General features: G+C 35.8%; 1 protein-coding gene across 7 annotated transcripts in view; it reads right to left on the bottom strand.

The window, feature by feature from the left end:
- The window catches only part of PCDH9 (protocadherin 9), a 680,268-nt gene that overhangs the window by 238,324 nt on the left and 419,541 nt on the right, over positions 1–22,403 (bottom strand). For 4 of the 7 annotated variants that reach the window (XM_065642204.1, XM_065642195.1, XM_065642173.1 and 1 more), the window contains one exon: positions 1,350–1,551. In XM_065642204.1, coding sequence (XP_065498276.1) covers positions 1,350–1,551 — 202 coding nt within the window. Of the gene's footprint in view, positions 1–1,349; positions 1,552–21,849; positions 21,860–22,403 lie in introns of all 7 variants that reach the window. The other 3 variants (XM_065642230.1, XM_065642220.1, XM_065642184.1) reach the window with 2 other exon arrangements.

Below are 22,403 nucleotides of genomic sequence, written 5' to 3'. Positions count from 1 at the left end.
GTTGCTATTCTTTTATAGTTCTTTGTATTTTGACAGATCTAGGGCTTAAGATCATAGTTCCAACAACAGTTCTGTTTTGGTAAAGAAAATAAAATGCAGGCGTCATATCAAGGAAAAAAAAAAAAAGAAGAAAAAAAGAAAAAGGAAACCAGAATACTACTCTGAGACAGTGAAGCATTTCAATTTGTTTCTTTGTAGGGTCTCACCTAACAAACTCTCTCTGTCCTCACATAAAAAGTATGAGATAAATGTTTCTAAGGTCAGTATTCCACAGTTCACATTCTCATCTGTGGTGATTTAAATGTCATAATTCAAATCCAGCTCTGCCCAAATGAGAACGTGGACCTTAATATTTTGCATCAGATGCCAGGGCAGGCCACCTTCTCTCCTGGTTTGTACAGGCCTAGTGAGAATTTAATCATCTATACAAAAGGGAAAAATGCCGGAGGGAGAAACTAATTCTTATTTCTATACTCCTGGGACGCAAGAGAACTCAAGTTCAATTACCTTCCAAGAGCACAGATCAGACTTTTAACCTTTCCCTCCACATTCTAGACAGAAAACAAGAGGCTTAAGGGCAGTGTTACTGCCTCCTCCCAGTTTTCAGTATGTCCAAGTCTCCACATTCCAATGCCAAAATAAAAGTCGTTGCACTGGTTAAGACCTCACTTCATTTTTTAACACTGACTGTCACAAACACTTCAATAATGTAAATCTATTATAGAGAAGGAAAGAAGAAAGGAAGAAATTCCCAAACCAGATAAACTGAAAATACTTAGTATTTGTATGAAAATGCATATCCATCTGTTCCTAAAAGTAGTATACCATGCCATTCCAGACCACCAGCAAAACCCTGTGGTTCTTGCTGTTGGAAGGAGGAATCGTAGGTGTGTTTGCTTTAGAAATTTGGATTCTTTAAATTTTTCGGTGCTTCACTGAGTTACTGCCTTCTAGGTTAGTCTTTAAATGTGTATTTAGAATGACTTTCGTAACACAAAGGCCAGTGCTAAATAGCAACAGCACAGCAAACATCAAGAAAATCTTGCTACATTGTACCACTTCCTTCTTCCCAGCTGTTCTCACTTACTGTGCAATTTGTCTGGAGCTGTTTTTTTCTCCCTGGCTATATTTTTTTTTTCTACAGTCAAATTATATGGGGCACTTCAGGCAAAAGACATTATTCCCTACCAAGTGTTATGAGTTACCATGACCAAATATTCATGCACGTGCTTAAAAACATTCTAAAAACATCTTAAAAAACATCTCACCCATTGCATCAACGAGACGAAAAAGAAAGTAACCAAGTTACCAAAGCAACTCAGATAAGCAGAGCACTGACACTGACTCACCCGAGTTGGGGTCGGAGTTGCCATCAGCTTCAGTCCTCTTGTCCGGTGAAGCCTGGTCGTAGAATTCGTCCTGCGGCTGAACCAGAGGGAGAGGGTGTGAGATCAGGGTTCCACTACCCACAGGCTCGTGGTCTCCCAGACCACTGTCACTGCAGCTTTCCTGGGAGCCATCAGGGAGGTGAAATGTAACACGGCGCTGGGACTACAAAGAAGAGCACAGGACATACTGATTAGTGCTCTTCTTTTCTGTTCTCCTAAGTCTTTACTCTTTTTTTTTTTTTTTTTAATTATTATTATTTTTAAACTTATGACATACAAGTAGATTCCTGGTAATGTTTATGAGGCTATTTTTATTGTCATATATGCTTCTTTCTTTCTTTTTTTTTTTTTTTTTTCTTCTTGCTTTTAGAGCAACCCAGGGAAGATGGCAGGGAGGAGAGCCAGACACACATGCTGATCTGTGAAGTAAGCTTCTCATAAGAAAATGATCAGTATGCAGTGAGGTGTATTTCTCATCATTTTAAAAGTATAATCTATGAAAACTCTCTCAGGGAAACTGTTGCAAACTATGTTATGAAAAGCAAAGGACATAAGTGTGTATTTCTGAGGTTAAAACCTGTATTATCACAGTTCAAACTGGGAAAAGGTCCACCAAGTTACACAAACTAATAAAAATTGTTGACATCCTCCAGGAATAGAAGGATATATAAATACATAACTATAATGACATTTAACTAATATAAATTATCTAACTAATATGGATATTTAATACTGATAATATATCTCTGAAATCACAGTGTCCAGCAAAGAATCACAGAATACAATGATAGTATAAGTAATTATCACTCTGGTAAGAGAACTAAAAATAAGCAGCACATAGTTTTGTCAAACAACACAGAGAATGAGAACCAGAATTTTGAATTTTCCTGAACTTCTCAAGAAAAACCCACCCCAGTAATCTCAAAGTAAAACAATCAAACAAATAAACAAACAAGTCCCCTTCCCCCCCCAACAAAACCCCAACAACCAACCAACCCAAACCAAACAAAACCAACAAAAAACCCAAATCAAACCAACAAAAAAACCCCAAACACTTGGTTTAGTTAACCATTATTGATTTTGAACTTCTCTTCTCTGCAGAAGTAACATGACTTTGTGAATTGTGGCCAAAGATGATACAGTGATTCCTCATGAGCTCAGGAGGTGATAGCACTGCTGCAAACTGTTTAGCAACTGCGACTATGGGATTAATGAAAGGAATATTACGGGTCTTCCTGGATCAAAATACTGAATCTCTGAAGCATCGGAAACAACTAGTTCAACAGTATCTCAAGAGAGTGGTTAAATTAAGCACATCTTCCCACAAAAATGAGTTTCAGCAGCAGGGAGCCTGAGTGATCTGGTTAGCTAGATTGGTTTAGGATAAAGAAGAGATTCACAAAGTTTGGCTTAAACTTAAGAACTGTTTAGTTCAGTAGTTACTTTCTTATTAATCTTAGCCATCTCAAAGTTATATGTTATATTGAAGCCATTCATTCAAGATTACTACAAACCTTAGAGAAAGGAATATCTGGAAGATACAAGAGATATCTTCCACTAGTTACTAATTTTTAAGTAGTTAAAATTGGATGTCCTGTAGCCATCCCAATTCCAAGTAAGTTTTCCTGAAGTTAATGGAAAAAGCATCAGGCCCTGGAGGAAAACCTCAAGTTAATAGCACTAACTGTATGTTTGCTTATTAAAACTATTTGTTAATGGTAATTCCTACCATTTTACATGACGATCAATATCCTCTTCCGGATTTGTTTTTATTCATCTCCCTTGGGTGGACATAGATAGTTGATTAAGTCAATTTTAGATTACTGTGTAGTTCAGTATAGATATAAATGTAATACTGTTTGCTCTTGGCTGTGATTTCATCATTAGCATTTTGCTTTTAAGTTCCTTTTCTGGCTTTAGGATTAGAATCCAGATGTAGCAAAACCAAACAGATCTTCTGAGTCATTAGTTTGTATTCATTTACATCAGCAGAGGACCCAACTCTGTATACTATCAAGAAAAAAACTTTTAGCTCATACTTTGCTATTTTTTTCTTATAACTTTTTAATTCTGGAATTGCCACCCTGAACAATTTGTTTTGAATCGCTAGCATGTTCTTTCCCTTCAGCATGAAAAAATAGAGATATACCTAACCACATAGGTTAATATCTTCTCTTTTTGCATTTATTTTCAATAACCCAAATTTAGAGATCTGTTCTTCCAAAGTAAGAATTTATGTCACTAGTAAAATCAATAAGAAGCACGGAAAAAGGAGATTATTTTTTAAACTGTAATACTCTGTGAGAAAACATGAATGACTGAGGAAATAAACCCTTAAAGTAAGGGAGGAGATGTAAATTTCAATTCAAGATTCTGCAAAATCATTAAACCCCTGTAATTAACCAAGCACCCAAATAAACAGAAAAAGTACATAATTACAGAAATGTCCAGTTTAATGAGTAATGTAGTAAAAATACTGATCCTGTGTAACAACAGCTCTTCATATTAGCCAAAATCTGCTATGACTCTACACTGGCAGGTGACTGGTCAGTAAAGTGGCACAGGCCTAACACTAATACTGGCAACTTCTTAGGTGATAGTGCCATACATTTTTAAATCCATACTTTAAATGATAAGGAAAAAAAATATCATCTTGACTTTCTGAGCCTCTCACTGAGGACCCCACAAATCATAGAGGATTATAAAAAAATCTAAAGGTCACATAAACAGTAATCCAGTTCCACAGATGATGAACGGACAGTATGCAGTCCATCAAGAAACTTTAGACTAAACTGTGCCATCAAGACAATAAGGAGAAAAAGCCTTCTATAAAGAGAGACTCAAAGCAAATGCTCAAGCTTAGGCATATCAGATTAACTGCAAGGGAAGATTGTCACTCAACTTACTGAGAGCTTAGGAGGGTGTTAATGATGAGCTATGTGGCCACCTCCTTGAGCTGCCTGGTCCAGGACTCTCTTGCCCAGCACCTGGAGCCCAGCCTGGGGACCTGGGCTCTCTGCCCAGGCTGAGGGACACGTCTGCCACTTTCCCCTTTGCACTCGCACAGTTGCAGTACCGAGACTGAGTGTGTATCTCAGACACACACATGGACATACACACAGAGGACATGGACACGACTGATCACAAAGATGGCCACAGACAAGGCGCTGCCTCCAGCAGCCCCCACATTCAGGACTTACACCAGACACAGGTACAGATAGCCACAGCCCCTCCTCCTCTTGGGCCGGCAGAGACAGAAGGTCACTAGTGCACCACATAAGCACATTCGTGGCACCACTGTCTGGATCCCAGCCCCCCTTACCTGCCCCACAGGCTCAGCTGGGTGCTTGCTGCACACACACAGCACTCACACACTCATCCCACAGGCACACCACACTTGTGGGTCCCCCCAAATACCAGCATGGACCCTCTGGCTGCCTGGTACCCCTGCACAGACCTGGAGCCTCCTACTCGTTGCGGTTCAGCTTGGAGTTTGCCAGTGAATCCACATGCACACCCCATGCACACCCAGTTTGGGGCAGGTACAGACCCAGCAGCCGGCACCCAGCACATGGGCTATGACCCATAGTCCCGATACAGCCACCGATGCTGAGCCCTTCATTCATACATTGAATTTCTTTTTTCTTCAATAGTATTGGGGACTCTTCATTCAGGAGAAAACCCTAATATGTGCTTAGACTATGTATTTATCTACTCCCTTATGCTACCAAATGCAGCTTTGAATTCTTTTTACCTAAAGACAGACTCAAATTATTCTGAGTAATAAGGTTTATAGTGGGTACAACATTGAGTCATATGATAACAAGTAATTACAATTTTAATTATGCTACAACATACACAGGATTATATACAGCATGAGGTAGGTTTATGGTTCAAGTCCACAATGCTTGGCCAAAATTGAAATCTAAAATCTGTGACATATTCAGTCATAAACCATCACTTGGAGGGACATGAATATCGGTTTTCTTCAGGTCCTGAAAAACACCCAGTCTTTACTTTTAATCAGGAAATATCATGTAACTGTTATGTGAAACGCAAAACTGAAAATTCAGTTGAAACAATATGGGTTTAACCTCTGTCAAAGTAATTTCAGTACATATTTTAGAACAATCTGACTCAATAGGTTTTTGAACCTAGGCTGTGTTTAAAAATCAGGAAAACATTTGGTATCAGTTACATGGAATCGTTCTTTTAATCACCTATTACAGCAGATTCTATAAAGCTCATCGAGGTGAAACATGAATTCACATCAACAAGAGATACAGAGAAGAATTAATTCTGTAACTTAGGTGGCGGTAAAGTATAGCAAACTCTGGTGCTGATAAAAGTATAGTTCAAGCATAATAGGAACACTTTTGTGTGTGTGTGTGTGTTTTCAGATCATGTGGTCAGCCAGCTGATACTTTTTTTAATCATAACAACAACCAAAATTATATCAAGTCAATCACACATGAAACTGGTCTAGCTGCTTCTTTCCTGCTTCAACAAGACCAAACACATACCTAGTACTTTCTAACAATTGTAATTTTTGGAATTACTGGATATAAGTAATAGCTGTGGTACTTGAAAATGCTAATAAAAATATCAATAATTTATCTTGGGTGGAGGAAAGGATGGTAGAGGTTGGGGATATTCCTAATCTGATTGATCAGGCACAGAAAAGTAGAACCCATGCTTGATATTGTATATTGCATTTTTCTTCATCAAAATATTTTATCTAGAGACATTGAAAACATTTAAAATGTATTTTAATCATGGTTTATCATTTTTATTTCCTCATATTCTTTGGTCCTATTTTTCTCACTTCTGCTGTCTTAGTATGAAGAATGGAGTGGTGCCCAGTGACAGCACAGGTAATAATGGGTACAACCCAAAATATAGGAGGTTCTGAATGTCAGGAAACACTAGTTTACTGGGAGGGTGACTGACCACTAACACAAGTGGTCCAGAGAGGCTGTGGAGTCTCCCTACTTGGAGATATTCAAAATATATTCAAAAGACATGATCCTGGACAATACGCTCTAAGTGTCTCTACTTGATATGGGGCATTGGACTAGGTGATCTCCAGAGGTCCCTTCCAACCACAACCATTCTGTGATTCTATGAATTCTAATTGAAAATAAAAGAAAATCTAGAAATATCTGGAGTGGTTTCATAATTTTCTAGTGCTGAAAATTACTGAAGTACTTCATTTCTGACAATCCTAGCTGTATAAAATGTGTTCTTATACCAGAATGTGTAATTTCATTCCATACAAATCTGTTGCTTTGGAAAGTGGCATAGACCATTAAAGACACAATCCAGAAATCCTTACTTAAGCAACAGAATTGGTAGGACTTGTAGCTTAGCATGGTCTTCTAGAAAAGGTGGGCCAATACCAATGAGGTCTGGGCACTGCTTGTGAGACTAAACTTTTTGCTGCTGCCTTTTTTTCCCAGCAACTCTCATCACAGCCAGAAAGCAGGGTGTAAATAGCGTAAGTTATTTTGTTGACCTGAGTGCTAAAGGTCTGAAGTAGAAAAAAGATCATGCCATGTGATATCAAGTGTTTGAAATGTCTTGTGTCAGATGAGTTACTAGCTGTGTTGGAAACAAAACTTTAATGTAGGAAGTGTAAACACTAGTTTTCAAAACCGTTCAGTGCTTTCCATTGTCTACTAGCTTCTAAAATGCATTTTACTTCAAATTATGTGTTTGAATCAAATAGCACGTTACAGAAATCTGCATTAGGAGGAGCTTTTGCATGGTGAGATTGTTTTATTCTGAAAACTAGACTTTCAAGCTTTGTACAACTATTGTATTGTTTTTGCTAATCAGGGATCCAAGAAATAATTATACTATTGTTCCGTTGCTGAATGTCTCACTGGGACAGATTTGGCTACAAATCCTATTCAGTGTTATAAAACAAGCTCTAATTAAAAAAAAAAAAAAAATTCTGCACCGGGTTGTTGCAAATAGAACCTGCTGAATTTTAAGCAACTGAGCTGGTTTCTGAGTTTACAAATCAGCTACTTTAAACAAAATTCCCTCTTCTCCACTCAGTATAGTTTTAAGATAAGAGCCTTCATTTCTGACCCTGATTTTTCAGACAGGCAGAAATCACCAAAACATCTGAATTACAGCAAGTCAAATTAGGCTTTACAGAATCATAGAATTATAGAATAGTTTGGGTTGGAAGGGACCTTCAAAGGTCATATAGTCCACCCCCCTTGCAACGAGCAGAGACATCTTCAACTAGATCAGGTTGCTCAGAGCCCCGTCCAGCCTGGCCTTGAAAGTTTCCAGGGATGGAGCATCTACCACCTCTCTGGGCAGCCTGGGCCAGTATTTTACCACTCCTATTGTAGAAAATTTCTTCCTTATTCCTAGCCTGAATCTCCCCTCTTTCAGTTTAAAACCATTACTCCTTGTCCTGCCATAACATGCCTCTCTGAAAAGTCTGTCCCCACCCTTCTTACAGGCTTCTTTTAAATATTGAAAGGTCACAATAAGGTCTCTCCAGAGCCTTCTCCAGGCTGAACAACCCCAACTCTCCCAGCCTGGACTATATGTTTGCATATCAGAATATATATTCAAGCATGGCATGCCTCCAGTTGTCATTAAGATCTTTAATTTCAGATGTGGAGATTTTGCGTTCACAAAAATTATTTCCCTTTCCTTTCTGAACTATTATGGCATACTCTGTTTTAATATAACAAAGGAATATTATGAAGGAAAAAACAAAGACAAAACATTCTTGGAGTATCTTCCTTATAGAAAGAGTGTTGATATTGAGGCTTAAAAGAGAAAACTGAAAAAACAATTTACCTTTATGGAAAATGAACAGAATAATCTATACATGACACATTTTACTGAAACTTCAACCCTGCTCATGAATAAAGTTGTCAGTGAAGAAACATATTAAAATAAAATGAAGTGTAAACAATAGACGAATACTCTAAATAACCTATTAAATGATGATGAAGAAGATATTGTTTATGCATAAGCTCAAGAAAATATTGTAAGGACAAAATAAAACAACTCAAATAGGGCCTTGTATAATTCAGCTCAGTGATCACATATACACATGTTCTTCCTTTGTGTTTCACTCAAGCTTATAAAATAATATGAATCTGAGATAAAATCATTCTTAGTAAAATCCACCTTTGCTTCTCCCAGATAATCTTGGCTCAACTCTGTGCTATGTACAAATTGTGCAGTAGATCCCTTCAATTTGCCAAGAGAAATAAGGTTATTTTTTTCTTGGCTATGTTTAAACTAAACTCACTCGTGCAATTCCTATAGCAGTCCTTATTCAACAATCCTACTTGCATCACAGGATAACTCATTCTCCATGCCTATCTTGATATCTTACCCACAGAACCAAGATAATGGAGATAGATAAGGTTTCCATCAATCTCTCAGGCTAAACTAAGAATGAAAAAAAGAAAAAGCAATTCATACTGCATCTTCATGCTCTGCCTTCATACTATGCTACCCATAGAAATAGCTGGAGTGTTTGGCTATTTACTTGTTTTTACATCCTGAGGTAGCAATGCTGGTGTTGATTTCAGAATGTAATTTGCTGTTACACCAGACAATCTTTTTACTTCTTCTGCTCAATTTTGCAGTACTAAAAGTTTATAGAAAACAGTAAATTACACTGTAGTATATTAAAAAGGAGCATAAATATAATCACATATTTCTTTTGCTACTTCGGCTGCAGAGAACTGGCCTTTTCTTTGGGGTGAAAATATTATCAGTTACAATTTGTCCACTGACTGGAGAGGAAGTGACTGTTTGATGGTCCCACGCACATTTAAACATGAGACACAAACAGCCTGTCTGGTTGGGAGTTGGTTTAATTTTGCAGAGAAGGTAAATGAAGAAAGACCTGCAGTCAAATCCTATGGTTTCAGTCATCTTTTGAGGTAATATCACTTTCTTGCTTTATGTAGTGACATTCCTTCATTTCATTTCATGAAACTATAGACTTTGTGTCATGAATTCTTCCTGGGTTTTGTTGGATTTCTGTCATTATTTTTTTTAAACAGACACTCTAAAGACTGACAAATCTTTAATTGAAGACACTAAACACAAGACTATCATATATTTTAAGTTTTTCCTTCCTAATATCCGCTTAGAAGGCAAACACTTCTCCTAGTAAGTGTTGTCATTTATCTATGCTTATCTTGACTGCAAGGTAAATTTGACCTAACAGGAAAGCTGAGTGTTACAATTTAATCTAGTTCAAATCAGAGTATTACCTTGTTCAACTTGGGAGTCTGGTAAAATACTAATAAATTTTAACCACTTTTGGTTTTAGCCAATGTCCTCTTGAATTAATTGTCTGAGACTCAAAAAATCGGTTCTAAGCCCACAATTATATAAATTGATATCCCAGAAGCATGGAAAAGCAAGTGGGGAGAAGAGATGGAAACTTCTGTACACAATAAAACATGAAAGAAAATAGCTAGATGTGCTACCAGTAGACAACCAAGCTAATATTCAGAAATAACATTCACCCAAATGGCTAGATGTCAGTAAATCACAGTTTGCTATATTAATTAGTTATTTGATACCAGAAACTCTGCAGTGAAAAAAAAAAAATGTTTGTAGTTAATGGAGAAAGAGAGGCAGCTCTACTGAACACTCATGCCATTCTAAAAAGTATATAATTGTAAATAACAGTAAAATGCCTTTTGGGGGTGACTATACTCAATCATTTACTACAGATGACTAGTTAAACTTATGACATGTATTAGAACACTTAAAAAGATTAATTCCTTTGGGCACTCTGCTCTTACACTCTTTGACAGTAGATAGATGTGAAATTCAGAATTTTCAAATTTAAATGCCCAGAGTTAACCTACCAGTAAGAAAAGGTAGATCTCACATTATGTTCATAACTATTAGAAACCCAACTTTATATATTCATCACTTGAAATTTTAGTTGTCATTGAGTATTTAGGATACAAATACCTGATGAAACAGATCTCGCCAACAAATAATATTACATTGACTATGAACTACCTTGTTGCTCTGGCACATCTTATAGGAGCTTATTTGTATTGTAGCATACAAAGAAACTCACGTATAAAGAATTTAGTTGCAACAGAATTATATTTTATGTGATTTTTAGTAATTTAAAGACTTCAGTGATCTTCAATTTATTTGTTTAGTTTGATTTCAGTGATGAACTCCTCCTAGCAAGACAGCACTCTATTGAAAAGGCATTGCAGAAGCACTGTAAAAAGTATAACAATAACCAGCATAACTTCTCTACACTCTCAGAAATTCTACATTAGCAAAAGCATGTGTTGATCAATAATGTATATGAACTACTAAGATGCAGGAACAGCTGCTGCTGAAATTTTACAAGTTTAATTATAATAATAAATTTGCCCTGATTTACATTCTGTGAATTTCATCTGGCTTTGGTAACATGAACATGATAATAAAGTTTCTGGGACTTTATTTTAACTATAAATTACATTTTAAAATGTGAGTAAAAACAATTGAGAATATTTTCCATCTGAGGAACGTACTTTATCTACAGGCTGCTTATAAAAACAACTCTGTTATTTTCTTATATGAATGACATAAAATAATGAAAATATTGACTGCTATATTTGCCATTATATTTGTAACGTTAACATAATTTATGTTTATCGTATTTAATGAGTTACGTGAGTATTCCATTGACTAAGGTTTATTAATTGTATTGAGTAAACATACATGTGGTATCATGTCAATAATCATTCCTAATACTGCATTTTATTGTTGAAGCGGATAATTGCTGTGTTACAGAAGTCCTGTGTATTTATGTTTTCATCGCAGTCAGTCACTATAACAGATTTGCAGAGTTAAGAGTTACACAGTACCAGGAAGTAGGAAACTTTCTAGTGATCTTCAGGAAAAAAAAGGATGTAATTCAAATCCTTTAGGATTCTGTTCCTTTAGCATTCTTTAGTATGGCATATAACCTTGGAAATCAAGCAGATAACGGTTCTTGTGTAGAGGTAGTAATGTTTTGTCTGGGGTGGCACAGCCCTCAGTCTATTTTATAACTAACCTTAGGATTTCAATACCTCATTTTTAATTGTGTGTATAAGAAGAAGAAAAACATACTTCAAAATCCACAGACATAGCAACAAATGACCAGCTCTCTACTAGGAAGTTTTGTATCATAAGGCTTTAAAGGTAGTCAAATTAACACTATTTTAAAAGAAAAAAGAAAATTTGAAGCCTTTTAAATGATCACAGTGCTCACATTGACATAATTATGTCGATTTTTGCTTTTACTTATGTGAATTTGAGGAAATGCAATTAAGAACATTTTTCTTCTCAAAAAAAGCAAGGATTAATATATGCAGAAAAAACCTGAATTCTCATAAAGATTCTAAGGATATCTTGTACTAACATGGGGGCAGAAGGAGGGCAAGGAGGGAGGGTCTCAATTTAGGGAAGCTGTAGGGGGAATAGTGCACTAGAACATTGCTTCCTGAAGTAGTACTCGCGTGTGCAGCAGGTATCTGTCAATGACAGCTCGCTGGGTTACAATTAATTCTGAGTCATCAGTCATGTCTTCTCCTGCAAGCAGAGAAGGCAGAAACAGCAGCAGCATTGTCCTTTGAGGATAAGACCTTTTACACGCTATGATTCTAGAAAGCAGTTGTACATCTATTAACACAATGGACACTATAGCTGTCACATTAGATAAATAGATACACACTGGAAAAGCTGAAAGTGGACATGATTGTCAAGGATAATACGATTAAGCTGATGCATCCTGGGAAAGAAGCAATTCCTATCATATTTTAATTTTGAAACTAACTTTATTATCCTAATCAATTGCACACGCTGTAAGTTAATTACAATACCCCTTTTAAAACATATCTGCATCTCTACCAGAAAAGTAACTAGACAATTATGTATTTGCACCATAAAAAACCTGTTATGTTGCTTGGGACAGCATCTCCTTAAGAACTACTTTCCTAAGAGCAGATTTCTAAATTTTATTTTACTTTTTCTTACAGTGAATTCCCAAAACTTTGGAGTTTTCATTTTGCATATGCAAACACATGCTACAAAAAACTAAAACAAAACAAAACAAATAAACAAAAACAAAAAAATCAAAAACCAAAAACTCTCCAGCTTTCCACTTAGGATTCTTCAGAAAACAACACATATCACAACAAAGACTGACTACAAATTCTTCTTCCAGCACATACAACACATATGTATATCTGCCTGGTGCTATTTATGATGTCAAAGTTTGGAATACTAAATCACAGAGAATGTTAGGAATTCCAGTGGCTGAATAGGTATTTTTTTTATAATGGGTCTTTCATTCCTGTGCCATGTTGCCTATTGGGGCAAATCTCTGCTACATGAAATTATATATGCAAATAAAATACAAAATGAAGAGTAAGCATATTAAGGTGTTTCAACACAGAGATTTCTAGAGAAAAAATATAAATTATGCTTCAGCAGCTTAGCCAGTAAGAAAGGCGAAATCTCATTTATTGATAAATACGATGAAAAAGAGAGTAAAATAAGGCCGTTTTGCATGGAAATCAGCTACACAGAGAAGACAGTGGTAGTACTGTATTATCACAACAGCAGATGCTCTTATAGGAGTATTAGTTTTAGAGTAACAAGTTAGAAATGTATTTTCTGCTGGCCTCAAGGAAAAGTCAAATGAGAGCTGACAAGAATCACTATTATTATTAGACTTCATCCAATTTTCAGTATTTTCCATAAATTACATATGGCATGCTCTTGACACATTAAAAGTTAGAGGGAAAACAAGAACTCTGACTACTAAGATAGTTTTAGAAAAAGATGCCAATGCCATCCCCTCGGAATAGACTGAAAGATAAGTTTGATAGTCCATGTTCATATTCTGGTGTTGATGATCTAACCTAATTTTTGCCAGCTGAGTTTATTTAATGTTAGTAAAGTGAACACACACTGATGAATTTCTTTCTTTCAGTGGCTTAAAATAATAACTTCGCAGAAGTCTATGAAATTACATCAACTGATGCCAATAACCATCTACTTCTGCTTAGCTTCTACTGGAAATAGATTCACTAAGTCACATATTCAAAACTAGAGACCTTCATACGATCTTGGCCTGTGACTTCTCTATCACCTCTCTACAAAACTGGAGGAAGCGGGACATTGGGCACTTAATTTTGACATAAACTGTTTAGTGATTGGTGCATATTTTTTTTCACAATTACATACTAGCAAGTTTCTAATTTCACAGGATTTGTTGGATGCCATCACCTTTGATCCCAGTGTTTAAAACCGATGTACTTATTTGTGCACTTTCCACATAGAGGACATGACCATGTCTATTAATATAGATAGCCAAATACTACTGACTTTTCAGTCCAACTTTACTAACATTTCAAGGGTAATTTATATGTAATTTGCAAATGCTAGCTTTTCATTAGGCAAATTGACAATCAGAAAACTTTTGTTTCTCATTTTATTTTATGCAACAATATTATTTTAAATGAAAGAATAAAAACCACAGAGGCACAAAGGAATGAAATTGTACTTCACAAAAATATTGTAAAGGTATATGCACATGCTCTGCGTGTCTTCATTTTCCAGAGAATATTGAAAAAAAGGGAAGTTAAAATGATTGTATCTAAACCAATGGTTTATAAGTATTGCTCTTATGAACAATATGTTCTATGTTACCTTACTAGCTATCTATAGAACAGACAGGATGCATTTTTGAGTGAAAATTCAGCATTAGAACAATTATTAAATAAATTATATCTATTTATGGGCAAATTACATTCAATTGCATTCTCGTTTAAATATCAATTTCTCACATAATAGTAGATCAGGATAATTTCTGATATGTAATATTATGACAGCTGGAAGGTACTTCAGATTTAAGGTGTTATCAGACTATAAAATCCATCACAGAGCTCAGTGCCTGTGAAAGCCACCTTATCTTAGTTTTCACAGATTGACAAGGCATGTACAGAATGCATCCAAACCTCCTGGTTTGATCTTTATCATTGACAGATCACAGATATGGAAGGAACATAAAAGGAACAAAAAGTTGGGTGATAACTAGTCAAAAATATCAGATAACCACACCTACTTCAGCAAGAATCTGAAAGTTGAAATTTTTTTGGACAGAATGAGCAGAGGAAGAAGATATCATTACTGCAATATAGTTACTAGTAATATAAATACCAGCAAAAACAGTAAGCTAAACAACTTCGAGGCTGAGAAAATTATCTGAAATTGGGACTTTAATACTTGTTCATAGAGTTTTGAATTTCATTTCTAGAAAGAATAAACATAGACCTAACCTAGATTTAGTAAAGTCACCAGAAATTTTCTCACTAATATCAATGGTTTTAGGATTGGCCTAGCAGCACCTTCATGAGCCCTAAAGCTAATAAAATCCCAAGTTTTTCTTGTCATCCAACAGTCAATGTTCTGAATGTTTCTGACTTTACCAACCTTTTGAATCTCAATTACATTACTCACAAATATCTTTTGTGCTGAAAACAGTCATCACACATAATCTACTTTTTTGCCTTCTAGTGTTGGACTTTCCAGTGTGTGCTAATAAGTGTTCTTTGGGTATAAAAAATCAGATCTGGTTATGGCTTCTTAAACAAGCTTTAAATACATTAAATAATCACTTAGGTTTGACATTAAGTGTTTTGTGTGTCAGTATTGTGTGTGTGTGTGCATATTCCTGTGCTTGAACTTCTTAGAATCAATTAAATATATGTCCTTTTAATAGCTTATCTCTCCAGTTTCTAAATGGAAATCAAATTCTTATGTGTAATTAATGAACTATATATGAAGCATGCCCTCAAATTCTAAATTACACAATGGTCAAAAAAAATGTAGTCAAAAATTATGCTGCAGTACAAGCAGGACTGACATTTTAATATGAAATGACAGGCATGTTTCATTAAAGGCCAAATACTGCAGTTATTCTTCAGAAGGTAATAGAGGGCTTGCACTGCAGTAAGGATTGCTGCCTTTACCGACAGGTAATTATTCCATTAATACCTCCGTTATGCAAAGACAGAATGGCCAAACTACTAAAGCATCAAGCATGCATCACATTCAGCCAGACTAGTCCTCACATATATGCAGGTTATAGAATAGCCATAAAAGACCCACTCGGCACAGATATAATCCCTTTACTCCTTAAAACATCACACACATTGCATCGAGGCAGAGTTACAATAGCTGTAACGATGTATGGGAGGAAAACAGGAACTAGGCTAGTTAGATCAGTGGTTCTGGTATCAGGCATTTCTCTGGAAGACTTCCTGGATCTGGGGAAAAAAAGCAGTTAAGACTAACTTTCGATAAATGGTTATCACAAAATTAGCTTTTTCCATGGCAATAGTAATGGATAATATTTATTGTAACTAGTTTTATTGAAAGTAATACAATCTAAATGATTAAATACTTCATTCTGGTTCTAATGTAAACAAGAGCCTAAAACATATATACATATATAAAAGATTAGAGAAATGCTTTATGTGCACTTTGAAAAATACCAGAGGCTATGGTCTATGCTCTGTAGAGGCATGGTCGTTTATGATTATTTCTTAGGAAAATGCATAGTTCAAAATCTCTAGAATTGAAACTAGAAACCCTCTGGATAATGTATTTTGAATAACAGTCCTAATAACAACATAAAACCAGTAAAAATAACAATAATAATCCAATATCAAACTGTACATAGTTAACTTCATAATGAGGAAGACAAATGTTTCCCACACTAGGAAAAAATTGATATGGTACATGCCCTGGGTTGACAGATGGAAGGAAAAGAAAGACAGATGTGCTCTAATTTCTTGATTTATTTTCCTTTCATTTTTTTTTTCATAAGATGACTGCAAAACATAGATGAAGCTGCTTTCTCAAAAACACTGGCTGCAGATATTCAACAGAGCAATAATGCCCAATATCCTTTAGGACTTTGCCCGCTAGTATCATCCCCAATGATATTCAGTAACAGGCGAAATGACTAACAGCTGGCACTTTCCTTAGAAATGGCAAAACACCAACCAGGTCCAGTTTGTGCAGCCCTTGTAGAGGGGACCATCTGGAATGCTAGCCTGAATCTTAACAATTAAAATCAGGGGCCAGGTCAGACAAGTAACATCTTAAAGAATTCATAATTCTGAGTTTCTAAGCTAAACTGAAAATGACAGAGCAGCAAACATGTGAGAGGATATAAGGAGTCGTTCTCACCCAGGGGACAGAGGGTGATCATGTGGTTAAAGTACGGGACATGGAGTTAGAAGACTGACTCTGTGACAGATTTCATGAGTAATAAAATGTAAGTCATTGTAATCAATAGAAAGCTTCCCATTAGACTCAGAATAGGTACCTGGGATCTGTCTTCCAGGCACTGAAAACCTCCTGACAGCGGCCAGCTGCTGTCAGCTGCCAGCAATGTCAAACACTCAACATTTTTGCTTATTGGTAAGTGGGAAAGATCATTGCCTTTTTTCAGCTAAGCATGATGCTTATGAAAGCTAACATGATATTTGCAAATAAATTTAGGATGCTTAGATGGCAAAGATATTCCAAAGAATAAATATTTTATTATTTTATATTTTGAGGTAGAAGAAATAGGTTTATAATTTCCATTTACTTGATTATAAAAGGCTTAATGCTGAGCAGGGGTAGGATGGAAGAGAAAACAGAAGAGTGGCACAGTGAGAGATAATACTCAAATAACACAGGAAAGAATGTTCCCTCACAAAATTTACAATCTGATTGAAGACTGGATGAAGTAAAGACAACAAGAGAACCATAGGGAAATAACAAAGGTAGCAGTAACAGTTCCGTATGATTGCTACGGTTAGCAATGTGACCTACTTGACGGATCTAAATTATTATGCTTTCTGCTTGTTGTGTGGACATACTTTCCTTCTATTAAAAAAAAAATTAAAACCAGCAGCAGCAGATTTTCCTTTGCTTCTTTTCATAACCTATTGCCGTTTTCTTTAGTCTCCTACTTTTGAATGATGAATTTTACTTTAAGATACTCTTTTTCATGCTTTTATTTTTAAAACAATAACAAATAGAAACTATTTATACTCTTCTCCTCTTTAGACATTCCCTTGTAAAATTCAGTAATCATCTACCTGCAAACAGCTAGGGCATTTTTGCAAAAATAAACATAGGAAGACTTGTTTTTTTAAGTAATGGTGAGAACAGGATATTCTGCATAAACATTTCTAATAAATGGTTGTGAAAATACTTAAATATAAGTTTTGCAGTAATTACAGGAGTTGTTTTAGTCTTAGAAGAGGTCATTAGTCTGTGATACCACTCAGCTCACTGTGTTCTCAGGCTATTCTTTACTGATACTTTAAAGATATTTTTAACTAAAGTTTCTTCAAATATATATTAAAAAAAAAACCCAAAACAAAAAACATTACTGAAGTGATATGATACCACACATGAGTAATTCAAGTGAAACCATAGAATGACTAATTTCTGGAAAATTATGATTATTTTCACACAATATATGATATGAACATTTCTGTATGATAATATCCAAGTACTATTTTATAAATAATGGTGTGAAACTCCTCCAAACCGGCAACTCAAAAACTGCTTTAGTCAACCCTGCTTTCTGTCTGAACTCAAATACGACAAATGTGCGTATTGTGCCAGCCTCTAGAATGAATATTTCAAACCATACCAGTGACAATTTTCACTGGTGTCTAACACAAAAACCCTCTATGTTTACTTGCAATTGTGTTTAATTTCATATTGACATGATTAATCAGAGTAAATATCTTTATTTTCTGCTGTTTTAACTTCAAGAAATGATCTGCTCTGTTTTTATCCTATTATAAGGTTTGTTACAAAAATGAGAAATAATTAACACTGGGTTTAATGTGTGAATGCCATAGAGCTGAAGTAATTGCACTCAAGGTCTGCTAACTTTTTAATCAGGCATTTGGTTGCAAGCTGCTCATGATTGATTCTGAGAGAAAAAACTAACACACTCTACACAGCAAAAGCAGGTGTGCCAAAAAAGCAGACATGTTGGCAAAACCAATGAAAGAGTCTAGAGGGTAAAAGAAGCAAAAACTAATGGAAACGTTTTCTTAAAAGACTTTTGCTTGAGATTCGGACATAACTGAGTGAAATTAATTGAGGCAAATGAGCACAGAGAGAGTTTTTTGACCAAAATAATTAAGAAATATGAACAGCAAAACCACAAAAGCTCAGTGTAGAGAAGACTTACCAGTCAGAATCTTAGTGAGCAGAATAATTAGATTGGGGAGTTGAAATTTTCACATGTATTTTGCTAAATAAATAAAGAAATACCATGAGAGGTTTCTGGAATTACAATTAGAACACTTACTATTCTCAGCATTTATGCTTTGTTTTGGAGAAAAGAACAGATCCATTTTTATTTCTATTCACTAAATATATATATTTTTTCCATCTTGTAATAAATCTATTCTCCATGATTAAGAGATTCCTGAATTAAAAAGTGTTAAACGGCACAATACTGGGTGGACTCATAAATTACATGTGCTGATGAAGGCTATGGCTACACACACATCTACAGAATCACAATCATGTCAAAGTAAGTGTATCCACTTGCAAGAATATAATCTAAACAAACACTGCATGCTTACATCACTTTTCAAGTAAAAATGGCCCTTACTGGTTCATATACAGTACTAAAAGGGTAAACTCCTTTCAGGATTTCTCAAGGAAAATTTTATTAGATTTATATGTTTGCATAACATCTTTGAGATTTGTGGGTTTATTTTTTTATCAATAACTTTAACTAAATCTTCTGTGTACCTGATTTCCATGATTTTGGTAAACTTCCGTACAAAATCCATAGTTTATATAAACTTATATAGTAGTTCTGCATCAGGATCTTGACCAAACTCCCCAAAACTTCTAGATTAGAAATAGAAAGCCATATTAATAAAAGGTTTTGATCCTTGTTAATGCGAATCAGGAAGAAATCTAATTCGTGAACCAGAAAGCACCATACATCTTAGAGAGGGGGGGGGCAGGATGGGGGAAAGGTAATGCAAGAAGTTTAGAAGGTTTATTTCACAGTTATGTCTGGAAAACTTGTACAAATAACACTTCTAAAAAGACTGAAAAGAGACAGGATTGAGCTGAAATGCAGGCATTACTAAAATAAAAATATTTTGCAAAATTCTAATCTGTTTGCCTAGAAACAATTTCCCTGTACACTGCAGGAACAGGTTTCCTATCTTTTAGGCATACTTTGATAAAGAAATGACTAATATGTCAGCTTCCATGCTGTGCTATTTCTAAGGCAAAGCAGGCAATTATGACTTAGAATGAGATTAATATGTTATACTAAAAGTAAGGGGATCTAAACATTGTTCTAAAGCCTTTTGTTTCCGTTTTCTTTTTTTTTTTTTAGATGAGTGAATCCTACGAAGTACAAGATGTATTAAATAACTTAGACAGTCACAGTGTACCGATTCCCATATCAAAATACATGGATCCAACATCATCACTGCAAATTCTTTTAGAGCTGGCTGAGTACAGAAATGGTAGGATATCAGAAGCTTTAATCATTGCCTTATTTGCTTTAATCAATAGCATCGTCTATTATATTGTTTATCAACACTTGAAAATAGCAAGTTGCAGCAGCTTAGGTGCCAGCAGAGCAAAACAGCAAGGATAGCTTCTAACTAAGGCAGATGACTTGAGATGCCTAGAAGTTTTTCTCTCTTCAATGCCTAAGTGGTAGTGATTATGTGAAGCAATACCCAGTTCAATGGCCACTATCTTGCCTTGAGATAAGTATGGAAGAATAGTCACATATTTGTGAATCTGCCAACACTCCAATGACAGCTTCTCTCTTTTGCCTTCCTTCTAACAGCTATCACTCTGTCACTCTGCTGTCTGTCATCTGCAGGTGAAGGGTTTTACAGAAATGAAAGGCAGTGGTCTGGCACAGGGCCACCCACACATTCTCACAAAGAGACCCTTAATCATAAGGGACTTTCACATCTCTCTGATCTGGGAGCAATTCAGGATAGATGCCAGAAGGAAGAACAGAGAAACCAGCATTTGAAAATTCCCTCAGTGGCTTAATAATACAGCTGAGATGGCTTTTGCCAGATTAAACAGACATGCTCCTTTAGACCCTAAATACTGCTCTGAAACTAATTCGCCAAGCATTGTCCAGAGTTTAACAGGGGTTGGGATACCGATAATCAAACTTTGAAGTAATTCTTCGAATTCCAGTGGAGTTGGCTGCAGAGACAGCTAGAATATTCAGGTCTTTCCAGGCCAAGGAGAGAGAGGGCAGTTTGATTTCTTTGCAATTGTTGTCTTTAAAGGACTTGGACAAAGCAATTCCAACAAAACAGGTTATTTCTAAAATGCTTTAAAGTAAAGGATAGGTGTGGGGGATAGTGAACTAGCTGATATTTTTGAATGGTGCTTACATTCAGCACAGCATTCTGGCACTTTAGGACAACACTACAGGAGCTGTAATACATTAGTGAAGCCTGACAGGGTAAAGATCTTCCTTCACTTGCCATTTTGTTTTGAAGTGACGAGAAAGCTACAGGCAATGAAGGATTTCAAGATGAGGATTCTATCTGATACTCACATGAAGCATCATTGTATGCAATCCTCTACGTGATGTCAAAAATACAAACTTTAACTGGTTATAGGCAGAAAAAAATCTTAGAAGAAGCATATTTTGAAAGTGTCTGACGTTTTAGCTTCCTACATGCCAATACTCACCTATGTAATTCCTTTGAGACACACTCAGATGTTAAAAAAGCCCATTTGCCTATCTGTGTTCATTCAGTTGAACACTCAGCAGGGTCACTTTCTTGTGATGTTTCTAGTACTTGAGCTAATTTCATTACAGTCTGTGAGATATTCATCATAAAGAAATATCAGGATATCAAAATGCAATGTAATACTTAATTCCAGTCCACTTATATAAGTGAATCAAATTAATGTCAATCTGGGAATTTGCTCTGAGTTATTAGTGAATATATTCACTCCTTCCAGGTCCTTATCAGCTTCTGCAGAATCTAAGCTTTTTAAAAAATTCTGAAAAGAAGGTCTCAAAACTATAAACTGAATGAAGGCAATGTGGTGCTTGCTTTCTAACTCAGCAGACAGACAGCTGGAGTGCCACTGCTGTAACCCAAAGATTTGACAGGCTGCAGCAGAGTTAAAACTGACAAGACTCTTCTGTCATATTTTCCTGCTGCTATTCAAAACTCTCTGAGCAGCAGGAGACGGACGAGAAGGAGGTTAATTTTTCTCTGCAGCAGTTTAGACTATGGAAGACTGAAGAAAGTAAACACTATAGGAGTGCTTCATTCCTGTAAATTACAGCACATGTGTTTTAGGGGAGAGGAGTTAGCAAGGCAGCTACTTTTTTCAGCCAGACTTCATAATGTCTCTAAATGTGTTTGGTTAGTTGGTTTGGTTTGTTTAAATTCCTAGATTTCCTTCCTTTTAACAGTAATAATTCAGGGAAACAAACCTGAATGTCATTTTTAATGCATTACATTGTTCCAGAATACAGCCATTTATGGAGAAACAATACACTTTTTGGAGCAACATGCAAGAAGCAATAGTTAGACTGCCATATAGATACAAGCTAGATTTCCACAGAGGATGCAAGGTGTGTACACTGTAACCAAGGAAGTGGCAAGGAAGCTGAGTCTAGAAACAAAAAATTAACAGAAGAGATGACTGAAACTGGACAGAAAGAGGAGCATTGGAGTTAGGGAAGCAGTCTGAAACTTGTAGGCAGGGAAGAAGAATGAAATGAAAGGCAGCACAAAGGTAGTGGGTAAGACCAAGGCTGTATGACAAGCCAAGGACAAAATAAGAATAGGTATCCATTCTTATTTACAAGTGGGACAAGAGGAAGGTGCTGAAAAGAAGTAGATGTTACAAGGAATTGAGAGAATAGCCTCTAGTTGGCCTGCACAGTTA

Source organism: Caloenas nicobarica, chromosome 1, assembly GCF_036013445.1.
Source record: "Caloenas nicobarica isolate bCalNic1 chromosome 1, bCalNic1.hap1, whole genome shotgun sequence".
Classification (NCBI taxonomy): Eukaryota; Metazoa; Chordata; class Aves; order Columbiformes; family Columbidae; genus Caloenas; species Caloenas nicobarica.
The sequence above is the reverse complement of the archived record's forward strand: the minus strand, read 5'-3'. Positions and strand labels throughout refer to the sequence as shown.